Genomic DNA, 27031 nt, shown 5'->3' with positions numbered 1-27031 from the left:
TTCATGTAAACAATGAATGTTAATTCAACGAAAGCATTGCATTAACTTTTTTCACTTAACCTTCAATAATTTCACTCTTTCTAATACATCATTGAACTAAAGCCAGATATACCTTTTCCTGATGGCATATACATGTATACATTTTTCTAACAGCATTATGTTGGTTGCTAAGGAATTCAATATTCTTCTCAAACAGGGATCCAATAAGTAATTGCTTTATTAAAATTCTTGAGTTTTCCCATCAAAGATTTATATACTTTGAAAGTACTTTAATTTGTGGATACTAATTTTCGTGGATTTGAAGTTTTCAGTATACACATCAATGGGAATCTACTATTCGTTGGAACCAAATTTTGTAGTTTGGCCTACCCACGAAAACCACGAAAATTGGTAGCCCATAAACAATAGTACTTTCACAGTAGTCAGTTCAATATTCAATTTTCTTTTTCTTTGTCTTCAAAAATGTCTTTTTTATTGATATCAAACAACATTGCTATTGTTAAATATCGGTAGCCATGATTACTTATAGCCTGTAATCAATATTTTCCTTCATAAAAGTAGTCGATGCAATTTATTATTTGATTTTCTTCATTATTGTATGTGTATTTTGCCTTTAAACACTTCTAATCACGCAAATTTGCAATTTTGTAATCATTTTACTGGTTGCTATGTTATGACCTTTAGCAAGGATATCTTGTAAACCAGCATTGTCAATGAAATTAAGGTCACCAGTGATGATATGTTCAGCAGGAATATAGTTAAAGGGTGAAAAGGAACATACACAGTCAGGTGGTGATTTAAAGCTGGCAAGTTGGAGATTAAGTAGTGCCTTCTCATGATTAAAAATTATGGCTTTAATTTGTTTGGTGTGGGTGTAGGACATTAGTGGAACTGAATAGTCCTTAAAATATGGAGGAACCTGTGATGTAACACTTTTATGGTGTAGGCTATTGACTATGCTTGTAGCATCTACACCTTTGTTAGCAAAATTGACTTTCAAGAATGAATGTCGTTCTTGCTCATTTTTGGCAACAGGTCTAGATAGTCTGTATTTGCCAATATCCAGTACATTGGCAATCATTTATATCTCTAAGCAAATTAGCGTCAGCTGTAGATGTGGCCTAACATTCCTTTTAAAATGAGTGTAATTTAGAAAGAGGTAAGTTTTGTGCGAATCTGCAATGACTACTTTAGCAAGGTTGACTTTTATCAGATATATTCATCACATTCACAGAACTACATGTACAACAGGGACTGGACAGATTGCCTACACAGCTAAACTCAGGAAAATGAGCTTTGCATTTTGGGGCAATTGTAACTTAATAGACAATAATAAACATGTCATGCAAATGATACCTCTAAAAAATGTAATTGATACAAATGATTTCTTCCCAGAACCAGTAACTTAAATATATACTTGGTATTATTGTACATAAATTTTGAGAGAAATAAAGACATTGCTGTACCATTCAGATATACAATAAATACAGTAATTGTAGCTGGTGTATCTCTATTACTTACTTTGCATACAATAACTGCTCACTATATCCAGTAAGGATTTAATCTTCTTTCTTCTTATATACAAACAGTACGATACAACTGAAAACATAAGAGGATTATATATTACTGATAGCAAATAATTCACTTGGAATACAAACATCATCTTTCTTGCCTGATATTTACTTTCAATAAATCAACATAAAAAGAAGACTTGCAGAGCTATCGTTGAAAAATAGCTAAATTTGATCCTTACAAACTGATGTACGGTGCTATACTATCACATTATCTATGCACAGTGAATCATGAAGTGTTTGACTGAGCCACAAAATGACCTACATTGTAATAAGTATATATTATGATGAATATGTGTACTAAGTTTTACAATCTAATGATGAGATATTATTATCATAAGAAAAAATTCAATACTACTAAAAAGTTTGAAGCATAATATAAAACATACAATACATTTATTAAACTGATCTGTAACGAAAACTGCCTGAGCTGTTGTTAAACCAAATTAGTAAACTATAAAATTTACCTGAATATAATATGAAGAAAATCATCACAATTACAGCAGGTGTATAATTTTTTTCTGAAAAATAAATGTCACAGGGGGTTATCACAGCCATGTACTACCACGCATACTACATGAGTTGTGGTTGTCACAAGTTGAAATAAAGAAATTAGGAGGCTCTTCAAACCCTTAATCACTTACCTGGAAAAAATAAGAAATCTGTGAGCCATTACCTCTAATGATACCCCTACACAAACTTCAGTAAATATATGTTTTAACACCACATACAGAAAAAGGTTCTTTATCAGCATTTGGACGAAAGTAATGACAGTATAATACCCATAACTGGAATGTGACAGAAGTCAAGTAAATTAATATGGCTTATGATACACTTGGTATGTGAAGTCCATACAAGACCATCATTTAACATCCCATACACTGTGTGTTTTTACTGATTTGAAAAGTTTAAACCACTTTGGTAGTGGAAGGTATCAAAATATTATATTAGTGGTATCTGATTCATTCATAATACTTGTACATTGACTCCTGATTTGTAAACAAAAACAGATCCCTTTAATGAGACTTACCTTGCTCAGGTTCTTTTATCTGGCTGACTTTTGGCATGACATGATTGGTTCTGATTTCAAATGTTCTAAAATCAAAATCAAATGCCCCAGGATAAATATTGTTTTGTTTACAGTTCAAATGATAAAGACAGAATACAAATATTAATAATCACTTCTTTATCAATTCATGTTCATCTTGATAAGTAGAGGCTACAGTAGTTTTATTTCTCCAATTTATATAGATAAAAAATCCCCACCTCAGTTCTATGCAGGATACCCTAAGGATAATTCATTATGCTGGACACTATTATCTTGTCAGAATTTAGCATTACCCAACGGTTTTGGAGACATATGTGAAAAACTACTGCCTGACCCCTACGTTCTATTTTTCATGTTTTTCGACAGATCAAAAATCCCCATGTTAGTTCTATGCAGGATACCCCAAGGAACATTCATATCAAGTTTGTTTTCAATTGGTCAAGTAGTGTCAAAGGAGAAGAGTTTTGAAAAATTTTTAACAACGATGACAGACACCAAGTGATGGCAATAGCTCACAAAAAAGGGTGGCAAATCTTTTTAAAGGAAACAAAATATCAAACCCAAGCTATATTTTATAGAAATGAACGTCTGAACATCTAAATAAATCCTTCAACTGTTCTCATGCTATTATCTAGAAACTTCGTTGCGCAGGGTATAAAAAACCTAATGATGAATTGACAGACAGACAGGTCAAAAACATTACACTCTCTGTAACTTGGTTGTGTGGCATACAAAAAAACTGTCCTTAAAGGACTATAATTATCAAAAGGAGTTATTTAACAACTTTAATCCAAAAGAGACTTTGTAGGCCTTATCATAAGTATCATGTTGCTAGTTGAAAGTTTTTTTTGTATGTATCATGGTTTTTTTATCCTTGCAAGGGCAATAACTTTAAAAATGAGTTGTCCTTTAATTTTGACCCTATAGCATGAGAAGAAAACCATGTATAGCCCTTTAGCTAAAGTAGTAAGTCTTCTTTATTTTATCTCATAAGGGTATCAAAGAAGATATCAATGGAAATGTTAATGACAATGATGACCACAACAGATGCAAAGTAATGAGATATTAGCTCACATGAATCTGTGGTCATATGGATTTCCCCCTCTTTGATAGATCCCCTTTTTATTGAAAATTTGGAATATTTAGCATTCTTACAGCTGAATAAGTCTATCAAACATAATTCAACAACATGATAAGTTTAAAAACAAAATGGCATTACCGGTATATAGTAATTACAAAACTACAACTTCTTCCAAACGGCTTTCATTCTACAACTCGTTTAAAACAGTTTGAATTCAAAGTACAGCTGAAGACTGACATGACCTTCCCAAATAAATCACCACAGTAATTAACATAACAGAGTGTATATTTACTTACATTTCTGAGCAGGGCTTTGTCTGTGAGGCTTTCTGTTGACTGATGCAGGTATAGTCTATCATAATGATGAAAAAACATTAAGTAACTTTTGTTAAACTTGCGGATTTCTGTGAATGATTAGCACAACCTGTCAATTACTTGTAATTAAATTTAAATGTTATTACATTTTATCAAATTATTGTCGCACCTTAGTTCATATACTTGAAAGAGTGGTCTGTTAATAGCAGCACTTAAGGCTACAATATGCCCCATTTTTTAGTATTATAGTTCCTCAGAAATATACATTATTAATAGGATTCTATTCCAAAAGCAGTGTACAAAAAAGTTATTGCAGTCAAATCCACCAAGGCATTTATGATTTAATGTACAAAAGCAGAAAATTTCATGAACTAACTCCAATAACAAAACAAGAGGCTCCCAGGAGCCTGAATTGCTCACCTGGTTAAATTTTGCCTTTTAGGGGCAATAATTCTAACAAGGAGTTGTCAGACAATTTTGACTCCATTTGATTCATAGGACACATTTGTAAGCCTTATAATAAGGATCATTTCAGTAATGGACAGCTATTGGCTAAACCTAACAGATTTGGAGATGTATGCAAAAATCTGCTGTCTGACCCCTTTGTTCTATTTTTAGATATGGCAGCCATGTTTTTTCAGCAAGCAAAAATCTGTCATTCCGTTAAGGATACCCCATAAAACAAAAATGTCAACTTCACTGAATTCTGTACAGTAGTTTCTGAGGAGAAGATTTTTAAAAGTAATGACATCATAAACAGAAAAAAAACGTTCAAAAAGGGCAATAACTCCAACATGGGTCAACAGATTTTCACCAAATTTTGTCCACAGATAGATCTCATCATGCTGAACACTTATACTCCATGTCAGAATACGGCTAAACCTAACGGTTTTGGAGATAAATACAAAAACTATTGTCTGAACCCTATGTTCTATTTTTACTAATGGTGGCCATGTTTTTCAATGAATCAAAAATCCCCACATCAGTTCTATTATTACGAAAAAGTACTGTCTGACCCATATGTTCTATTTTTAGTAACGATGGCCGAGTTTTTCGATGGATCAGAAATCCCTACATATGTTTTATGCATAATACCCCAAGGAACATTCAAAGTAAGTTTGGTTCCAATTGGTCAAGTGGTGTCAGAGGAGAAGATTTTTGAAAGAAATAACATTCAAAATAGCAAAAAAAAACGTCGAAAAAGGCAATAACTCAAACATGGCTTGACATATCAAAATGAAAATTTGACACGGATAGATCTCATCATGCTGAACACTTTAACCCCGGTGTCAGAATTTGGCTAAACCTAACGGTTTAGGAGATATATGTGAAAAAGTACTGTCCGACTCCTATGTTCTATTTTTAGTAACGATGGCCATGTTTTTCGACGGATCAGAAATCCCTACATATGTTTTATGCATAATACCCCAAGGAACATTCAAAGTAAGTTTGGTTCCAATTGGTCAAGTGGTGTCAGAGGAGAAGAGTTTTGAAAGAAATAACATTAAAAATAGCAAAGAACATCCAAAAAGGGCAATAACTCCAACATGGCTTAATAGATTAAAATGAAAATTAGACCACAGATAGATCTCATCATGCTGAACATTTTTACCCAATCAAAATTTGGCTTAACCTAACGATTTTTGAGATATATGTGAAAAACAACTGTCGGACCCCTTCGTTCTATTTTTAGTAATGGCACTTTGACCCATGACATTTGGCTTAACCTAACCATTCTGGAGGTATTGGCCAAAAATTACTGTCTGACCCCTACGCACTATTTTTAATAACAGCGACCATGTTTTTCAATGGATCAAAAATCCCCACCTCAGTTCTATGCAGGATACCCCAAGAAACATTCATACCAAGTTTGGTTCCAATAGGTCCAGTGGTGTCAAAGGAGAAGATTTTTGAAAGAAATAACATTCAAAATAGCAAAAAAACGTCGAAAAAGGGCAATAACTCCAACATGGCTTAGGTCTCACTAACCACTTCCGGGTCAAATGGCCACCCCACTATGTAGTACCAAAAACACACTGAACCTAGACATATGCATTGTAAGTGCATTATTTGTGTGTATTATGATTAAAAGTAGTCAAAATAAAGCTGAGAATGTGTACTTTAAAATCATATATGTAATTAACTACAAAAGTGTATGAATATTGTTTACATGTGTGAGTAATTTGCCTCCATGCTGTCAGTTAGCAGAACAGGTAAAAATGTGGATTTTCAGTATTATTTATTCAAGTAAATTTTGTGAAGAATTTCTACTATGATCGTACCATTAGCATAATGATTTTGGAAGCCTTATTTTCCAAGCTTTGCAACGGTATGCAGCTTTAAGATGTCATTTGTCCTGGGAATTCACAGTGAGACTTTGAAAATTACTTTTTTAACATGTAAAGTAATGGAAACATTAGAAGTGGTTAGTGAGACCTTAACAAATCAAAATGGAAATTAGACCACAGATAGATCTCATCATGCTGAACATTTTTACCCAATCAAAATTTGGCTTAACCTAACGATTTTGGAGATATATGTGAAAAACAACTGTCGGACCCCTTCGTTCTATTTTTAGTAATGGCGGCCATGTTTTTCGATGGATTAAAAATCCCCACAACAGTTCTATACAGGATACCCCAAGGATCATTCATACTAAGTTTGGTTCAAAATGGTCAAGTAGTTTCAGAGGAGAAGAGTTTTGAAAAACTGTTAATGACTATGATGGACAACGACAGATGCCAAGTGATGGCAATAGCTCACAAGGCATTTGGCCAGGTGAGCTAAAAATGTTGATTTTCAGTATTTTTTATTTAAGTAAATTTTGTGAAGAATTTCTACGGTCATCGTACTATTAGAATAATGATTTTGAAAGCCTATTTTTCCAAGTGTCGCAATGGTATGCAACTTTCAGGTGTCATTTGTCCTGGGAATTCACAGTGAAACATTGAAAATTACTTGTTTAACATGTAAAGTAATGGAAACTTTAGAAGTGGTTAGTGAAACCTCATCTGACAACTTTTATCCTTCAAAACTTTTGTAGTCCTAATAATGAGGATAATTTCAGCTATTGAAAGAATTTGGCTAAACCTAATGGTTTTGGAGTTATATGCGAAAAACTACTGTCTGACCCATACACTGTATGTTCTATTTTTAGTAACAGCAGTCATGTTTTTGAGGGATCAATAATCCCCACATCAGTTCTATGCAGGATACACCAAGAAACATTCATACCAAGTTTGGTTCCAATTGATCAAATAATGTATGAGGAGAAGATTTTTGAAAGAAATAACATTACAAATAGCAAAAATCGTTGAAAAGGGGCAATATCTCCAACATGACTCAACAGTTTAAAACCAAAATTTGACCATAGATAGATCTCATCATGCTGAACATTTTTACCCATGTCATAATTTAGCTAAACCTAACAATTTTGGAGATATATGTGAAAAACTACTGTCTGACCCCTATGTTCTATTTTTAGTAACAGCTGCCATGTTCTTCGACGAATCAAACATCCCCACATCAGTTCTATGCAGGATACCCCAAGGAACATTTATACCAAGTTTGGTTCTAATCAGTCCAGTAGTTTCAGAGGAGAAGAGTTTTGTATAATTGTTAACGACGACGACAACTACGGATGCCAAGTGACAGCAATAGCTCACATGGCCTTTGGCCAGGAGAGCTAAAAAGGTCAAACTGGAAATTTATGAAATTGGAAAAAGAGCTTATGCCAATATCTATCAACAGTTAACTAAAGTTTCATGAAAATTGCTAAAAGCATATTTAATTTATTGCCTAAAGAGTGAACAGCAGATGGACATACAATGCTACACTACAAAGACAGATGTATAAGAAGTCAAATAATTTGCTAATTTTGATGCTACTGACAATATTAAAACAAAATCATGCTTTTGATCATATTTCCTTTCAACACATTGAACAAAGACAATCATTTGACCTCTGAGGTGTTAGGAACAGGTTCATGAAGAACCTTATGAATTTTTTTTTTTCTATGACACTTATGTGTCATTATGTGACAATAATAATACACTGTAAAAATCCATGAATTAAAGAATTTTTTAAAAACTTACTTGATAACAAAACTTCACCAGTACCACATGACTTCTTATAACATGTACAATCCTCCAAAGCTGGGACGCAATAACACGGGTCCTTTGTCTGACTAACTGGAGCATAACCTCCGTTGTAATCACAGCGGCACTGTGTATCTTCTATGGTACTGTTAAATTTTACAGTGAGTTGACCTTCCTCTGTACATAATGATTTCTGGTAGATACACCCAGTATTTCCACTGGCATTAAATGTGAATGGTTGATAGTTAGTGGTGTTACATGGTATGCTGTTGAGATTCCTATTATTTAAAACAGTTCTCTTCCCTTAAATAACAAGATTCACATTCACTATTATGATGAAGAGGAGACATGTTAATGCTCCAGCAGAAACATTAATTAAAAACAACTTTGATAAGTTTTGTCAGCTCTGATTTGATATATTATACTTATAACCTTCAAGTATGGTTAATTTTGTAATGATATATATTTGTCCTAATGCATTATACTAATTGTCATAGTCTAATATGTCTATTGGCCAAAATGTCTGGCATTCATAAGAAATTATTGGTTGTCATGGTCCGAAATGTCTTTTGGTCGAATCGTCCGGCACTGGTTAACATTATGGTTCTTATAATTTGCGAAAAGTCTTCAAAGATTTCTTTCATTGTATTTAATTTCGCTTCATTCTGTTTCATTATGTTTTTATAATGATTTGTTTCATCTTATCGAATTGATTCGTTTATTTTTGTTTCATTTTGGTTCATTACCCTTTCGCAATTTTTATGACCTGAGAATTATGGGTAATATTGATTTTGTAATTTTTGTAAACATCTGGGCACCATACTGCAGACTATAAGGCCAACCCTACGTTGGAAAAGCTATGATTCGATTTGTATTTAATTACCGAAGTTAGCAAACATTTTCCAAGACTGGTTTGGCTCTTAATGGCACATATACAAGTATACATAAATGAAGCTGCCATTATGCTGTTTTGTCAGCTCCTGAAAATGCAGGTACAAACCAGATATTGATGCTTTTTCTTGCCATAAGTCTACAGAACCATGTTGATAATACAACCATAAACGCTCCCTTCGGAAGCGTATTATGCTGTTAAAGTACAAACTAGACCTTAAAAGGCAAAGAAAAGAGTCGACATGATTGTGGCATCCCAATATAAATTTGGTTCCTAGGGTACACGAACCCCACATAGACAAAATACTCATGTACATTAAGTTTGGTCCAAATCATTTTCAATGATGTTGCTTCTAGAGTGCTCAAAAGGATGATCAGAAATGTTAATTTGACACTGTGACCTTTGACCTTGAAAAATGGATCCAGATTTTCTTGATAACTAGAGGCTTTAGAGAGCCTGAATTGCTCACCTGGTCAAAAATAGTCATTTTAGCTTTCTAAAGCTGTACTCTTAACCTTTCCTAGAAATTTGTCAGGTTTCTACTTGCATAATAAATCTCTCATAGTCATTTAAGACTCTTCAAGGGCAATCACTCCGACACTGATCAACAAATCTTCATGAAAATTTCGGCATAGGTTCGTCTCACCATGCTAATCAATTTTATCCAGTGAAAAATTGGCTAAACCCACTGGCTTCAAATCCTCATTTTTTAATAATGGTGACCATGTTTTTCAACAGATCAAACATCACACAGATTGTTAAAGATATCCTAACAAACATTCATGCTATGTTTGGTTACAGTCCATCCTCCTACTAGATTTTCAAAGTTGGAAATGCAAAATTGGGAAAAAAAATCTAAATTCAGGACCCATGACTCATTCATCCGTCAACGAGACTTTCTGAAAATTTTGGCATAGGTCCATCCCATCATGCTGAACAATTTTACTTCTGCCAGATTTTAGCTAAACCAACTACTTTAGAGATATGTGCAAAATTCTGCCATTTGACCCCTATGGTCTATTTTTAGTAATGGTAGCCATGTTTTTTTCAAGGTAAAAAATCCCAACTCAAGTATTGTTAAAAGTACCCTAAGGTACATTCACCCAAAGTTTGGTTACATTCTGTCTAGTGTTTTCAGAGAAGATATTTGAAAAAGTTGATGAACGACAACGATGACAACAATGAATTTGTATATCCACTAACTGACTTTTGACAAACCATAAAAATTACAACTCACCCAAAAACAATGTACTTACATGTACATGTACAATACATTATTTCTATATTCTTATTGTGGTTTGTCTTAATCGATTGAAATTTTGTCCATCAAAAACTTGAAGAGAATATAGGCCAGTTTTACTACAGATAAATTCTCACCTTTCTGTTCTAGTCTTTCCTTTATGGAACATTCCTCTCCATAATTCTGCTCAACCTGATCCCAGAGACAGAAGTATTTCCTACCAGGACAGACATATCTCCCTATTCTGTCCCACAGGGCAGGATCAGGGCATTTCACTGCTGGAACATAGTCTGCCATCAAACAAGCAACCTTAAAAACATAGTTAAATGCCTAAAATCTGTACTTAACTTTAAGCAGGTGTAGAATTTCATCTGTTTTGCTACATTGGTGCAGTCAATTTAATGACTGTTCTTAGAAATCTTCATTCATCAATCTGAAAGTTCAATGATCCTTGACTATTTAGGTTTGTCCCAACACATTATACTCAATTTTTGTAAAACTGACTAACCTAGATAAGATAAGTGTAAAAGACAATCATGAAGAAATATTGTTAGGAACAGAGAGATGGACAGAATAGTTATATATTATATGTACCTGCAGCTGAAGTGTAACCATCCAGACCAGTGTCTGCGCCATCTTTAATTCATCATTTCACCATTACTTCAGCACCTACAGTAAAACATTCGATTTCTGCTAGAATCTTGGTTCCCTTGATTACTCTTTAAAATGGAAAGGTAGCAAACACATATTATCCCACCAGAATAATAAAAAAATTGATTGTATACCAATTTTAAACAATATCTACTACCTTTCCACTCCAAAAGCTACTAACTCTACCAAAACTTTACATGTAAATGGTTTGAAGTGTCAAAACAGGTTTTAATATGCAGTAGGCATTAGCCTTAAAGTGTAAGCTAAGCATAAAGCTTCTCTTTTAATTGAAAATTGAGATAGATTTCATTTCATTTACTATTTTTGTTGAGTTCGATGTAGGATATTTCATCTGTGGAATATCCTACATCATTCTCATCAAAAATAGTTTTTTTCAATATCAATTTTCAATTTCTGCAACAAAAAGTAGCTTTTTTGAAAATGTCTGAGTAATGCAGATCAAATTAAAAACACAACTTTGAAATGTTTTGTCTAGGCAGTATTTTTACTGTACCAGTATTTCAAACCTTCAACAGATACTTTGATCGCTCACTTATTATAAATAAATAAATAAATAAATAAATAAATAAATAAATACATAATAAATAAGTTTTATTTAGAGTCGGCATGAAATACATAATTACAAACATAAGCTCTATTGAGCTTTTGACCGACATCAATAATCAAAGTGCTGTTAGCACTGGGATTTTTTTAGTCTTGTGAAAATAGTAATATACACTCAATCTCAAAGATAACAAGATGTAAAACTGAAATCATAAATAATTTGCATTTCCCAAATTGTATTCACCTAAAAATGAATATAAATTGAAAGGTACATGTAGTGTCATATAAATGAAATAGTAAGTATAATAGGTATTTTTCTAATTGTTACATGTTATTTTACATTCAATTTTAAGTAAAAATATATGTTACAGGGCAAATTGGAATCCTGGACAATCCGGATTCCTCCTAGGGCAAATTCAAATTCCAATTTGTCCTAGTAAAATTGGAATTATGATTTGCACTGGTTTAAATCCCTTGCCCTAGGATTCCCAACTTACATGAGTGTACATTAAAGTTATAATACATGTAAATAAAAGAGAAAACTGAAGGTGTGTTGGTGTTATATAATGATAATGCTTATGAAAAACTTGTGGAACATGAGAGTAATTTGCCACAATGACTGTCAACTTTTATCCACATGCAAATGTAACACTTAGAGATGTTTGTGTCGGAAAGCAAAGATAATATGTTCAACTAAATGCCACAAACAGAATCTTACTAAGTGTTGCAATATAATAAGTAAAGTGCTCCTTAAGAAAAATTGAAAATTGTTCAAAATATTGAAAAAGTTGTGTTTTTCTTGTTTTAACTTGATCACATATTATACATGTAGCTCAATTGAAAAAAATATTATTAAATGTAGTTTGAATTCAGTGTTCAAACAAATTTTATAGTTTAAAATGCCAGGACGATCCAGAATCCTACTAACTTCAATTTCTAGTACGATTCTAGATCCTACTAGAAATACAGTAGGATTCAGAATCCCTTTAGTACAAATCGGGATATTTCAATTTGTCCTAGTGGAAATTGGAATTCTGATTTGTACTGGTTTTAACAAGTGCAAATCAGAATTCCAATTTCTACTAAGACAAATTGGAATTCTGATTTGCCTTAGGAGGATTCAAGATTGTCCTGGATTCCTATTTGCCCTGTAACATATACAATATACAAATGTAGCTATAATACTGTATAAAGGTAGAACAAATGACTCAATGGCATAGTGGAGTAGCCTTTAACAAACACAGTGAACAAAAGTTAGAAGTTGACCAATTTCATTAATTTTCCCTGTGGCAATTACTGATAAATAATAAGTAATTATTGATTTTTACAGGTAAATTTTGACATTTTTATTATATTTTAATGTTATGAGAACATACCCTTCTATCTATCTTCATATTTCTGCACTCTGTCATTATGCTGACTATTACGTGCTGTTTGCATGAGCGGCTACCCGATAAATTTAAAAGAACTTTTACTATAAGTGATGAAAGAGTAATCAAGGGAACCAATGGAAATCAAAAGAATGTAATCCGGGGACAAAGACTAGACATGGAAAACAGACAAACACAACAAAGAACAAAAAATAACTAAAATAATACATATAAAGTAACAAAAGTAAATGAGCAACTTGGACTCTACTAAAAAATGACAGCATGACCCAGGTGCACCAGTAGGGTAAGTGTCCTCTGCTTTTCTAAAAACAGTCGCCGAGTTGCTCATAAAAAGTTAAGTCCAGGGTAGACAAAAGAGGAAAGGAGAGATACGACATATTGAACAAATCAGTTTTCATGGTGCAGATGGATACACCGTAACCTTCCAAGAGTTCATGATGATGACCATAAAACTTCTGTAGTGATGACGTCAATCTTGTAGCAACATAACCTTATTCCAGAAGCCTAATTGTAAGAAGTCTAGCACTAAACAAAGTCTGAATAGTTATGGCAAGCTCTGGCATAACCTATGAGTTAAAATATGAAAACTCCATATGCAGGTGTTGATGGGACGTTTAATGATGAATAAAAAGTCGTCACGTTTGTCTTACAGTTTGGTCAATAGTTCTCCTTTACCATCGATTTCTAAGTGTAGGTCAATATATGAGGCTGACTTCACAGTGTCTGTAGGATACGTCATCTCAAGTTCTTTGGAGTAGATGCAATATATCAAATCCCCCAAACAAGGATTGTTTAATGATAGTACATCATCTATATAGCGGAAACTGAGATTAAAGGAACTAGCTAAACAATGTTCTTTCTTTCAGATCAGATCAGCTAAAAGTCAGCCTCATAACAGTAAAGGAATAGGTCAGCAAGTAGAGGAGCACAATTTGTTCCCATTGGAATGCCAACCATTTGTTAAAAAAAAAAAAAAAAAAAAATGTCCACTACACTGGACAAACATATTGTCGATAAAAATTTCCAGGATTGTGAAAACATCTCCTTTTGGAAGATGATTTGGAATTATTTTTTACAAAGTACGAGGATTCTCTACCAAGAACTATTTATTTGTATCTAGGTGTACCACCTTTTTTTTGAGAGACAAGGATGCATAATGTTTTTGAGTCGGGATTTTAACTGAGTTTGGAGAATAGAAGTATACAGTGTTGAAAAATAATAGGTTTTAAATCTATTACATTCTGATAATAATCTTGAAGTAAGGTTGTCCAAAACATCTTATGAATTTTCAGGATCCACATTGAATTAATAACACTATGTGAGTAACCAGTGTTGTGGTAAGAATGAAGACCCTCTTTAAAAGCTGTGAGTATACAGGTTAAAAGTTTTGAAAGAGGTTTGGTGGTATATATAAATAAAATATTATATACAGTGAAAATATTTTTTTTTAATCAAAATTGATTGCTTTTTTTTTTTTTAAACTATGTACATGTCTTGCTGTTTAGACAATATGTGAATGAGCAGATGTGATAATCTGATCTTTAAAACTGTTTACTGTAGTACAGAGAACTGCAGATGTTGGTAGCATGTTCCATTGTTTCAAATGTTATGGGAGATGTGTAGTGACCTGAACATACAATTCATTGACCATTATGATTACTTTCATGACAAAAATGGTAGTTTTGCATTATCTGTTCCAAGATGGGTTACACTTTTCTAGAAAGGGAACATCTGTTTTCCTACAATCGGTAAATAATTATGTCAATATCCTAGGTTATGATACGAAGAATGAGAATTTTTGTACTAAATGTGGGGAACCAAACCATAATAGTAGATCTTGCAAGCACAGTCACAAAGTTGTCTGTTATTCCTGTAATTATTATGGCCACAAACAGAAATTTTGTAATTTTTACCGCCAAGAATCTGGCAAAGAAGAAATGGCCATAGAAAATTTGACAAAAAACAATAACTATTTTACATTATTCTCATTGTGTCAAGATTGTAACAATACTACTTGCATATGTCCTAAATTATTAGATGGTTTCCTGCAAAGGAGTGTTAAATATTTTAATGATGATAAAAGCTATAAATTAGTTCTGTTTGTCATCCACTACAGGAAGGAATTTGTCTGCACTGTTTTTTTTTAATGTTCTATATTGTATTATCTTAAAGTGATTTGGTCTTGTCAAATCAGCTTTTGTTTTTGTTTTTGTGTTGTGTTGTTTATTTTTAATTTCTAGTAGATATAGTTTTTGTGTGTGAGGGCCTCAGGGAAGATTAGCTTGTAAACTAACTGTGTAACCCAATTGAAATAAAGATTTTATTATTATTATTATTATTTCATGGTATATGGATAATGTGAAAATTTATAAGTGTCTTTCTTTGACTGAATTTGTCATGTCTCAGACAAAACTGGTGTTATGATATCTGTTGCAAGTGAAACGAGCTGCTCTGTGTTGGACCATCTCTTGGACCATCTCTAATTGGTTAATTTGTTGTTTTTTATGTGGGTCCAAAAACGCAGGCACTGTATTCAAGCTTGGGTCGTACTAGTGAAATGTATGCTCTTTCTTTTACTGTTTTCAATGGTACTTTGAGGTCACATCTTAAGAAGCTCAATTGTCTGCTTGCATTTGATGTTATATTGTCTATAAGTTTATTCCATTTTAGGTCTGATTGTATAGTTATCCTAGGTATTTAGTAGATGTTTCTATTTTCAGTGTATGCCCATGAAGGATGTAGTCATGGTCAACTGGTTTCTTTTTTTTATGAGATTCTGATAATTGCTCATTTGTCAGGGTGGAACGACATTAACCAATCTTTTTTCCTTTTTGTTGCAGCATTTAGATCTTGTTGGAGCTTACATGCATTTTCTGCATTCTTGGTGTTTTTGTAGATGATGCTATTGTCTGCAAAGAGTCTTAATGTACTGTGTTATATTCTAGGAAATCATTAATATATATGAGAAATAGTGCAGGGACAAGCACAGTGCCCTGCAGTACTCCTGATGTTACTGAATTTTTTTCTGATTGTTCACCATCAAGCATAACTGTTTGTGTGCCATCATGTAGGAAATCATGAATCCATTTTGAAGTATTGTCTTCTGTACCATAATGTTTCAGCTTATATAATAGTCTTTTGTGAGGGACTTTGATGAATGTATTGGCAAAGTCCATCACAATGGTATCAATCTGTATGTTTTGGTCATTAACTCTTGCAAGAAATTGTAAGAATGATATTAATTGAGTCTCATAAGAGCATTTAGATCTAAAACCATCTTGTAAATCATTCTTTCAAGATGTTCCATTACCTGGCTAGCTATGGTATATTCCATTGCTTTACGGAGTATACATGTAAGGGATATTGGGTGGTAGTTAACAGCATCATGTTTACCTCCTTTTCTGAACGCTGGACAGATGTTTGCATGTTTCCAGTCTGTAGGTATGATGTGAGCGTCTATTGATTTTTGGAAAAGAAGAGTGACAGGTGTACAAATATATTCTTTTCAGTTTTGTCTCTTTAAGTATTCTGCCACATCTGATCTGGTGCAGTAGCCTTGTTTGGATTGATGTTGTGTAGTAGTTTCTTTACACCTTGTTCTGATAGTTTCATTCTTTCCATTTCAGTATGATGTGATGGTTTTTTAACAGGTATTAGGTCTGCAGTTGATTTGGTTGTGAATGCTTTCTGAAATTGCTCATTAAGGATGTTTGCTTTTTCTTTGGTGTTCAATGTAAGTATGCCATCTTTATTTCAGTGGTGCAACCCCTGAGTTATCATTTCTCATGCTTTTAATATAAGGAAACAGGTTTTTAGGTATTTGTTTTTTGTAAGTATTGTCAGGTTCATCAACATGGTTAGTCTAAAATCATTTGTTCAATATAATTCAAATATGCTGTTTGCACGCCTGACTGCATTGATATTATCATTTGCTTGTACCTGCTTTTCAATTTTGAATTAGTTTTGGATTTCCTATGTAAATGTCTTGTTTTATTGATCTTTATTCTTAATTGGTCTGTAACCAAATGCAATTTCTTTTTGGGGGTTATTATCTTTTTTTGGGGGGTATGTTAGTGTTCATAATTTTGATGAGATTTTCTTTTAAAATTGACCACAGTATTTTTATTATAACTTTGTCATTATCAATTTGTCAATTTTGTAACTTAAATAACTAAAATCCAGAATAATTTGTCTTCTATACAATACAATACAAATTTATGCTTTATTTAACGTCGATATTACAAAACAATACAACATAAGCTTCTTCCCGGTATGCATAATTCAAATGAAAAGCATATAGGCTTTGAATTTAACCAGTGTAAAGACCGCGGAGGCACAGATACATTATATAGACTTTGTTTGGAGTAGCCAGTCCCTGTAATATAAAGTCCTTATATACTATAGTCTTGTACAGTGTTGTCTGTTGAAAATGAAAGTAAAAAATCAAAACTTGGTTTTACACCGTGTTTTCCGTTAAGATAAAGCACAGCATTAAAGTATCTGTCCAGCTTATATATAACAAAGTAAAAACCTTTCAAACAGTCTCCACCCAATTCAAGTTCCTCCTCCACCGTTTGTACATGTAATTGTAATACAGTATGTTACTGCTCCTTAATACTTGACAACTCGTACCATAAACACATTCGGCCCATATCTTGAACAACAAATACATACACATGTATGGCAAGCCAAAGTGGACAAAAATGAGTGTTTTCTAATATTAAAAAAAATATTTTTTAATATTACAAAATCATTTTTAATATTACAAATTCATTTTCTAATATTACAAATTCATTTTCTAATATTACAGATTCAATTTGTAATATTACAAAATGTGTGATATTTTATTATATTACAAATCGGAATTTTGTAATATTAGAAAATGAATTTTTAATATTACAAAATAAATATTAATATTAAAAATATTTTCTTATATTACAAAATATTGATTTTTGTCCACTTGGCTTACCATACACATGTATTAAATGCGACCTTTAGACAGTAGAATGAATCATTATAAATTTAAGGAAATTGTGCAATAAATTGATATTATGCCGATTAAAGTTATTTCAAATGATTAAGTAGCTCTCCGTCTAAGAATCAAGCAAAATGAATGTAAAGTGTGGCACAAGATAAAAAAACAAAAACAAAAAAAAAACATAAAAAAAAACGCAGAGATTTTATTGCATTAACCTAGTATTTATACCCAATAACCCCCAGAAATAGCCATCAAAGTATTTGTAAAATTGCCTTTTTAAGAAATTGATAGGCCAAATTAAGTTGAAATGCACTACAGAAAGATGGCGGGAAAATTTTCTTGCACAACACATTCAGTTTTCATGGCGCATATGGATACACTGTAATATATATAGGAATGTTGTAAAAACCGGAAACTGGAGCCATTGACCTGCAATTATAGGTCTCTGCTGGCGCTAAACGGGTCGTTGTCGACCTGGGTATTCCTTTCCTCCATACCCAAAGGATGGTACCAATAAGAAAATAGCTTGCCAGACAATTAGCCTCTAGCAATGCTGGAGTAGGGCACTACCAGGTACATATAACAAGTTCGTATTTCCAAAAGAGTTTATTCCTATTATCATTAAAATATATCTTGGCAATATTTAATGTTATTTTTTTCTGAAGCAATTTGTTTAGATGTTATGGCAAGCCGTTGTGGAATTTATTATCTATGTATTAATATCAATAAGTCATTTATTGATATCAATAAATGAATTATTGATATTAAGGATTAATTATTGATATCAATAAATATATCAATAAATATAATATATAATATATTATATAAATATAATATATAATATATTCCCATGTTAATAAATAAATATCAATAAATGATTTTTCAACACGTTAATAAATATTTCTTAACATGTTATTAAATCATTTATCGATATCAATAAAACGTGTTAATAAAGAGGGTGTCACTATAGGTGGTTTAATAGTGGTCAGAAAAGTGTTTGTAATTGCGTATTTCATTGGTTATTGCCGGCATACATAATCTGGAATAAGATTAAATAACACGTAAATCAATATTTATTAGCATGTTAATAATTCGTTCAATTTATTTATATCAACAAATGATTTATGAACAAGTTACTAATTCATCTATTTATTGATATTAATAATTCATTTATACACATATTGATAAATATCTATTAACATGTTTTTAAACACTTATTAATATCAATAAATGGCGAATAAATTCCACAACGGCTTGCCGTAAGATTTAGTTACATGTGTATATCATGTGCTGATACGGTCGAGAAAGAGAAGATTTTACTCGTCCGAAGATTTTTACCTTTTTCAGCAAATTGTTTATAGATTTTACATGCATTCTTTAATAAATCATTTTTAGAAACTAGAAGTCTAAATATTGATTATGATACTAGTTAGGACATCAATCATATCTGCTTAATTCACTGGCCATATACTACTCAATTGGATGAGTACCTTTTTACTCCAAGTGAAAATCTACAAAATTTGTTTGAACTTTTTCACTACTAAGATCTTTACAGAGTAAGAATAATACCCAGATTCTTTATTGGATAATTTCTGTGAATTGAAAAAAAAACCCTTCAAATTTCAGATCCATGTATTCTGTGTGTCCGTTCGTCCTCCCCCTGTTCTTCTAAAACCGCTAAATGGAATTTGATGAAACTTACGCAGATTATTTATTACACGATCTCCTATTTTGTTTTCTTAATGGGTATCCAATATGATTTCTGGGAAAGCGGGGTTATCACCAATTGAGGTTTGCTCATAGTTTTTCTAGTTGAACCTATTTTGGATGTGTTTAATTGTGTATTTTTTTTCCACAGGGAAAGGAAGGGGGTTTATAAAGTATTTTAACCCTGCCGCTATTTATAAATTTGCGTCCGTTCCAAGTCAGGATTTTGCTGGCCTCTGTGTGTCTTGTTTCGTTTTTACTTTCAATTGCTTTTATGATGCTGGAGTGCAAAAGAGCAACCAATTCGCTGTACCTATGTATAATGTTGTTTTGGGGTAGGCTGCAGCTTGCCCTGTGGCGTGAGGGTTTCCTGATCGTTCATTGGCGACCTATAGGTGACCTTAATCTGATATTTGCCACCCCGACGGTGTTGTTATCTCTTTGACATATTCACCATATCTATTCTCGTCAAATCTAGAGTCTGTCAGCTCTTCCACAATTAGCCGGTGAAACCATCTTTTCCTTTCTTACAATTACGATTAAGAAAAACTGTCTATACACATACATTTATATTTTGTAATTTTAATCGGTTTAATTTTCATTTCTTATTTTAATGTTTGCCTGGATACTCCTTCCGGTGTCAACTATAATAGCGCTTTGCCGTTGACTCATGATTATTTTTCTCTTCATCGCCCGAGCATCGATCAACGTCCACACTGGTGATTTCAGTTAAAACTCTTCGCCAACATATTTATGCATATGGACGTCATATTCAATAATTTTTTTTTCTGATCAGAAATTCCAGTTTGAAAGCGGAAACTTTAAGGGCTCAATACTATTTTTTTTAAATAATCTGGTCCATTTTATAATTGTTTATTCCCATATTTTTTTCTTTTTGGAAACAAAATTTTTGGGCAATTTTCAATCTTGACCATCAACAATGCTATGAACGACCTTACCAAAGCAATCGCATCAAATTATACCAAACTATAACATTCTACCTTCATCTTCAATTTTTTCACTTATTATAATGTTTGTCTTTTTTTTCTATGATGACAGAACATGAAAAAAAACAACATCACATCAATTGACAGAACAATGAGAACGACATTGTACACATTTCCGGAGTAAACAAGCATCAATACATTGTTTCCTTGTATATCAATGAATAATAGGAATGAATAGTTAGATACCAGGAATTAATGATGGAGGTCATGATTTTAATCATATTATCTCATGTTTTTGTTCTAATTCTATGTCTGGAGGATGGCGACACTAATGTTTGTAAAAACGTTAAGCAGAGGTTTGTATTAACAAAGTCGTAGTTCTAAGTAGTTTCCATGCCTTAGATGTTCAAGTACATTTTATTAATTTAAGTAACAATAACAGTCAGTGTACGGACCAGAGAAGGATATTGTTAATTTGTATTGAAAATAAAATAGTAAAATATTATTTTCTGGTACAATACATGAATGTAACCTTTGCTCCATCATAGAATTTTACATAAAAGGCTCTGATACATACTGGCTGATACCATAGATTGTTCGATTGTATTGTTTTCCAATGGGTCACAGTTTCAGTTATGCCAACATTTGGGCAAGGAAAAGTATTTTGCAGCTTTGACACCATATTACTCCCCTATTACCGATTCACCATACGCAATACAAAGGTGATTCTACATTTTACATCCCTATTACCGATTCACCATACACAATACAATGGTGGTTCTACATTTTACATCCCTGTTACCGATTCACCATACATAATACAATGGTGATTCTACATTTTACACCCCTATTACCGATTCACCATACACAATACACTGATGATTCTACATTTTACATCCCTGTTACCGATTCACCATACATAATACAATGGTGATTCTACATTTTACACCACTTTTACAGATTCACCATACACAATACAATGGTGATTCTACATTTTACATCCCTCTTACCGATTCACCATACACAAGACAATGGTGATTCTACATTTTACATCCCTATTACCGATTCACCATATATAATACAATAAAGATTCTATGGAGAATGTGATTTTCCTATTGCATATTCATTACCATATTATGAAAATATATATTTCTTTGGGGATCTTATTTATGTTATTGTTTTTCATCAAATAAAGTTTCATTTTGATAGAAATAGACATATTTTTATTTTTTTCTTCCGATTCAAAATCCCCAACCCTAGTCTTATTTAGTGTTATAAAGCGTTTTTATACTTTCTTTTATCTTTTATCTACGGCTTTTATCATAATTAAAATTAAAAAAAATACTTAAACATTATGAATTTTATTCCAGTAAGTATGAATGCTGTGCGGACTTCGAAGAAATTGATAATAAATGTATAAGTAAGTATAAAAGGGTTGGAGATTACGATGAATAATAATAATAAAAAAATCATTGAAAACTTACGTTAAAGAAATCAAGGTAGTCAGTCATACTGAAACAAGCAGGAGTTATACCTAACAGAACGACTTAACGTTGTAAACTTATACTTACACTCGTAAGCAATCTTCAAAACAGAGATACAGTGTATCTCCTAGGAGTTATACCTAACAGAGCGATTTAACGTTGTAAACTTATACTTGCACTTGTAAGCAATCTTCGAACCAGAGATACAGTGTATCTCCTAGGAGTTATACCTAACAGAGCGACTTAACGTTGTAAACTTATACTTGCACTTGTAAGCAATGTTCGAATCAGAGATACAGTGTTCCTCCATTGTCAACTCATTGTGCGGCGTTATGCGGGAAATGAAGAGTTAACAAAGAGGTAACAAGAATGGAGTGAAAAGGTATATATTTTGTAGGTTGTAGACGAGGGTTCACGTCAGTACAAGGTCAACCCTGCTATCCATGTACGCACAACTACTATGGAACCAGATGTATTGATGAGTGTGAATGTAGTGCTAGAGAAAGGTAAGACATTTTTCATAACTAACTTGACATCGTCTTATTAACGGATAATAACAGAACCAAACACTTGTCATGTCTGTTTTCGATTCTATGGAGCGACTTCTTTATATATGAATTAAAATAACTTAAAAGTTGAAAAAAAAAATTACTGCAGAAATATACATCTAAATCTACACGTAATTGCAGATCCAGTACAAGTAATGATTTTAATGTATCGTAATGCAGCCTCACATATAAGATGCACCACCATCTTTATTAAATGCACCATGTAATTATATAGAATACTATTTGCTTTATTCACTGCTATCTTACATGCATTTTTTAATTCAATATAGATGTCATCACATCTATGGATGTATTGATGAAAAATTTACGACCCCGACATCAACTGCAATAACAGGTAACAACTATCTAACTGTTGTAAGCATTGTGGTCCACTTCTGTTAAATAGTTTTATAACTTCTTTCAGTACAAAACTATATTCCCAATTAGGATGTAATGGATTGAAATTAATGAGTAAAGACATGGACACTTAAAGAAAATCTGCTATATATATATACATAGTCAGTTTGATAGTATTGAAGGATCACGCAATGATTTCCATTGAAAGGTCATGTTATAATTATTTGTTAGAAAAAAAAAAGAATGACTTCTCCTAGATCCATGTTAACGCTTCTTTATCATGTTGAGAATGATGGAGTTTTGTATCATAGGGCATCCCGTATAAGAATTCCCATATATAGATGATATTCAATCTGAGTTTTGTACTGTTGCGTTTTGTTAAATTGCATTTCAATATGATTTTCATGGTAAAATTATCCATTTTGTAAATAAAGTATACTAGAAATATCTAAAAAGACCATTAGCATATAGTTATCATCAGGCCTGCCCAGATACAAAACCTAGATCAGTCCATTCCTTTCAGTAACATTTCAGTACAAGGACATTATCTTACTTTAATGTTAAATCATATTTCAGAAACACAAACGTTTATTACAAAGAGAAACCATAATTCTAGTGCACCTTTATCCCCAGGTAAGCAAATTTACTCATACGTTTATCAAAATGGAAATTCTAGTTATGTACTTTTCTCTACGAAAAAGCCCCCCACCCAATAAAAAAAAGAACAAACAAAAAAGAAATGATAATGACTAGAAAAGTGGTACGTATCGTTTAATATTGATCGGTGGTGAATATCATAAAGTAATAAATACCACATACAGATAAAGTTAATTTGATATAATATTTCCATTAATAATCCTAAATTTAGAGAATGGGTTCCCTTGTAAATGAAGTAGTAATAATAACGTATGAGTTGTGATATGAATACTCCATACGCAGGTGCTGAAGGGATGTTGCCAGAGATGAAAGGAAAGTTAACATTTCTGAATGAATGTTTGTCGTAAAGTTTGGTCAATAGTTTTCTTTTACTATAGATTTCTAAGTGTAGGTCAAGATATGACGCTGAAAACACGTAAAAATACGACTCATACGCTGTCTAAAAGTTTTGCTTCCGATATCCAGATCTTACTGAGGAATATTCTGTTTCTGACAAACAGATTGTAGATGATGGCGTGAGCACATTTATATTCTGTATTTTTTTACCCGTATCTTATCATTTTCATCTTGAACTTCACGCGTCTACCCACAAAGTTCAAGTCTTATTTTGAAGTTAGTATATACTTTGTTAAACTTGTATTTTGATTGTATCAAGTTCCTTTTAGTTTCAATCATTTATCGTTCATATCTTCTATGCTGTCTGTTGATTTTACCCATTTTGATCGGTGTCAATTTTATGCTGCCCGTTTGTATTGTAATACGGGGAATAATTAACCGTAATGGAAGCGGAAAGTTTAAATAGCGCTATAAAACATTGTTTTACCCACCCACTGTGAACCCACCACTTCCTTCGGAAAAATCAGTACCAAGTCAGGACCATTGTAGTTGTTTCAAAAATTCCGGTTTTTCCTTCATATTGCCATTTGTTATATAAACTGTTCTTTTTGACTATTGCTTTTATGTAGATCTATAGTTGATCAGTTCGTAATTTCGATATCACCCTTCATGACATAAATATGGAAGTAAATGGAGTTATATATCTATTTTAGGACAGGAGGGCACGAAAGTTACAACATTGAGCATGATGACAGAGTCAGCAGGGGGAGGTAACATATATCATTTACCGACTTGCTATAACTTACTTAAATCATTACAGTAGCAGCAAGTTAAACAGTTTAACATTAAGCGAACCTTAAATATGCGTATAATTCAGCGAAAATTATATGGTCTTTATAAATACCAAAAAAGCAAAGTTCTTGTTCCATAAGTTAACAAACTGATTTTAATTACCTCTTTCTCCCTCTGTTAATTCTAATGGTAAAAAAGTAGCACGGTGCGTTCAGTTGGTAGAGCACCCTGAATATAGTCTTCAATGGCTGAAAGGCTGATAAATGTTTGAGAAAAAACTTGCTAATGTGCTTCAAAAACTTCATTGAATCACAATACATGACGTAGACGTCTATCATATACAACCTGACAACACATTTCGTTATTGATACAGATAAAAACAGAAAACTTTCAATTGATGTAATGTATTCTTTTATCTTTGTAGGATTCAAACTAGAATTTTTGTTGTACTCAGCTCCGTCTACCGGTGTTGTTGTAATTATAGCGATTTGCTACTTTTGTAAGAAGTATCTAGAAGGAAGACAAGCACGTAGAAGACAGGAGATAACGAATGAGGAGAACAGAAACGCTCCCAATGAACCGGAAGACATAGTGATACACTATCACATAATAAATGATGACGATGTACACAGTAACAGAGAAATTGAGGAAAATCCATATTTGGAAGTTATAGATGGGTCATCAAGTTCAAATTCTAGTAGTATCAAAAGTAGACAACAAGGCTACATGCAAACAACCGAGGCGTCAGATGTCCATACGTATAGCGAGGGCTGCAACGTTCATTCTGACATGGAGGACAAGCCGACCAGGTGCAGAAACAAAGACAGAAAGAAAAACGATGACACTGATAGTTCAGAACAAAACAATGCAGAATATTTACATCCCTATAATTCTCTAGAGCGGGGATTAGAAGTAGACACATGCTATGAAATTCCAAATACTGAAAATTCATAGTTAAAGAATTAACAGTTTTTACAACTTTTTTTTAGCTCACCTGAGCGAAGGCCATGTGAGCTATTGTCATCACTTGGCGCCCGTCGTCGTCGTTTACTATCTTTCAAAAGCCTTCTCCTCAGAAACTACTGGACCAATTAGGGTCAAACTTGGTATGAATGTTTCAAAGGGTATTGTCCATATAATTGGTGTGGGGATTTTTGTTCTGTAGAAAAACGTTCTTAAAAATAGAACATATAGTCATAAAGAAGTTTTTCGCATATATCTCAAAACTTTAGGTTTAGCTAAATTCTGACATGAGTAAGTGTTCAGCATGATGAGATCTATCTGTGGTCAAATGTTCGTGTAAATTTATTGAGCCATGTTGGATTTATTGGCCCTTTTCGACTATTTTACGCTGTTTTTAACGTTATTAATTAAAAAAAATATTCTCCTCTGATACCGCTTGACCAATTTGAACCAAACTTGGTATTACTGTTCCTTAGGGTGTTTTGCATATAACTGATATGGGCATTTTTTATTCGTCGAAAAAACATGACCGCTGTTACTAAAATTAGAACAGGGGTCCGACAGAGTTTTTTTTGCATATTTCTCAAAAACCATGAGGTTTAGCCAAATTATTACATGGGGAGTGTTCAGTATGATGAGATCTATCCGTGGTCAAATTTTCGTGTTAATATATGGCGCAATGTTGGAGTTATTGCCCGTTTCAACATTTTTTCAATCTTTTTAATGTTATTTCTTTAAAACTCTTCTCCTCTGAAACTACTGGATCAATTAGAAACGAACCAAATTTGATATGAATGTTTCTTGGGGTATTATGCATAGAACTGATGTGGGGATGTTTGTTCTGTTACTAAACATAAAATACAGGGTCCAGTCAAAGAATAATATTAAAATATTATATTATTATAAAAAAAAGTTAGTTTTAGCCAAATTCTGACGTAGGCTAACAAGTGTTCAACATACTGGGAACTATCTTCCGTCAAATTTTCGTATTAATCTGTTCAGACATGCAGGAGTTGCTGTCTTTTTTCAACTTTTTTGTGCTGCTATTTTTAATTTTATACTTCCCAAAATCTCCTCTGATACTACGAAACAAATTAGAACCGAACTTAGTTTGAATGTTGCTGAGGGCGTTCTGCATAGAATTTGTGTTGGGATTTTTGATTCATCGAAAAACATGGCTGCCTTCCTAAAATAGAACACGGGGGTCAGTCAGAAGATTTTTGCATATATCTTCAAAACATTAGGTTCAGCCAAATTCTGACATGAGATAAAGTGTTAAGCATGGGATCTATATGTGGTCAAATGTTTATGTTACAATGTTGCGTCGTCGCAGCGTCCTCGTAAAGTATGATTTGACCAATGAGGAACTCCATTAACAATTGCAATCCCAGAATGCAGTACAGCTTGTTAACC

At 32.7% G+C, this 27031-nt stretch overlaps 2 protein-coding genes across 4 annotated transcripts in view; one reads left to right on the top strand and one right to left on the bottom strand.

Moving 5' to 3' along the window:
* The window catches only part of LOC148610875 (uncharacterized), a 92714-nt gene that overhangs the window by 58860 nt on the left and 6823 nt on the right, over nucleotides 1-27031 (bottom strand). For 2 of the 3 annotated variants that reach the window (XM_088590724.1, XM_088590726.1), the window contains exons 1-8: nucleotides 17381-17515; nucleotides 10838-10912; nucleotides 10381-10552; nucleotides 8109-8414; nucleotides 3997-4051; nucleotides 2602-2666; nucleotides 2039-2092; nucleotides 1522-1599 (exon numbers count right to left, since the gene is read on the bottom strand). In XM_088590724.1, the coding sequence (XP_088446850.1) occupies nucleotides 1522-1599; nucleotides 2039-2092; nucleotides 2602-2666; nucleotides 3997-4051; nucleotides 8109-8414; nucleotides 10381-10552; nucleotides 10838-10879 (772 nt within the window). In that variant the 5' untranslated portion in view covers nucleotides 10880-10912; nucleotides 17381-17515. Of the gene's footprint in view, nucleotides 1-1521; nucleotides 1600-2038; nucleotides 2093-2601; nucleotides 2667-3996; nucleotides 4052-8108; nucleotides 8415-10380; nucleotides 10553-10837; nucleotides 10913-17380; nucleotides 17516-27031 lie in introns of those variants that run through there. The other variant, XM_088590725.1, reaches the window with a different exon arrangement.
* Nucleotides 20607-27020, top strand: LOC148610876 (uncharacterized). Its single transcript, XM_088590723.1, has 7 exons — nucleotides 20607-20837; nucleotides 21852-21901; nucleotides 22363-22471; nucleotides 22804-22868; nucleotides 23447-23503; nucleotides 24577-24633; nucleotides 25080-27020. Exons 1-7 carry the CDS (start codon nucleotides 20737-20739, stop codon nucleotides 25607-25609), a joined length of 969 nt encoding a protein of 322 aa, XP_088446849.1. The 5' UTR covers nucleotides 20607-20736; the 3' UTR covers nucleotides 25610-27020.

Source organism: Perna viridis, chromosome 7 (assembly GCF_037379345.1).
Source record: "Perna viridis isolate PV_CMFRI_1.1 ecotype Kerala chromosome 7, ASM3737934v1, whole genome shotgun sequence".
In the NCBI taxonomy this organism is placed as follows: Eukaryota; Metazoa; Mollusca; class Bivalvia; order Mytilida; family Mytilidae; genus Perna; species Perna viridis.
Note: the sequence above shows the minus strand (reverse complement) of the source record. Positions and strands in the feature narration are given on the sequence as shown.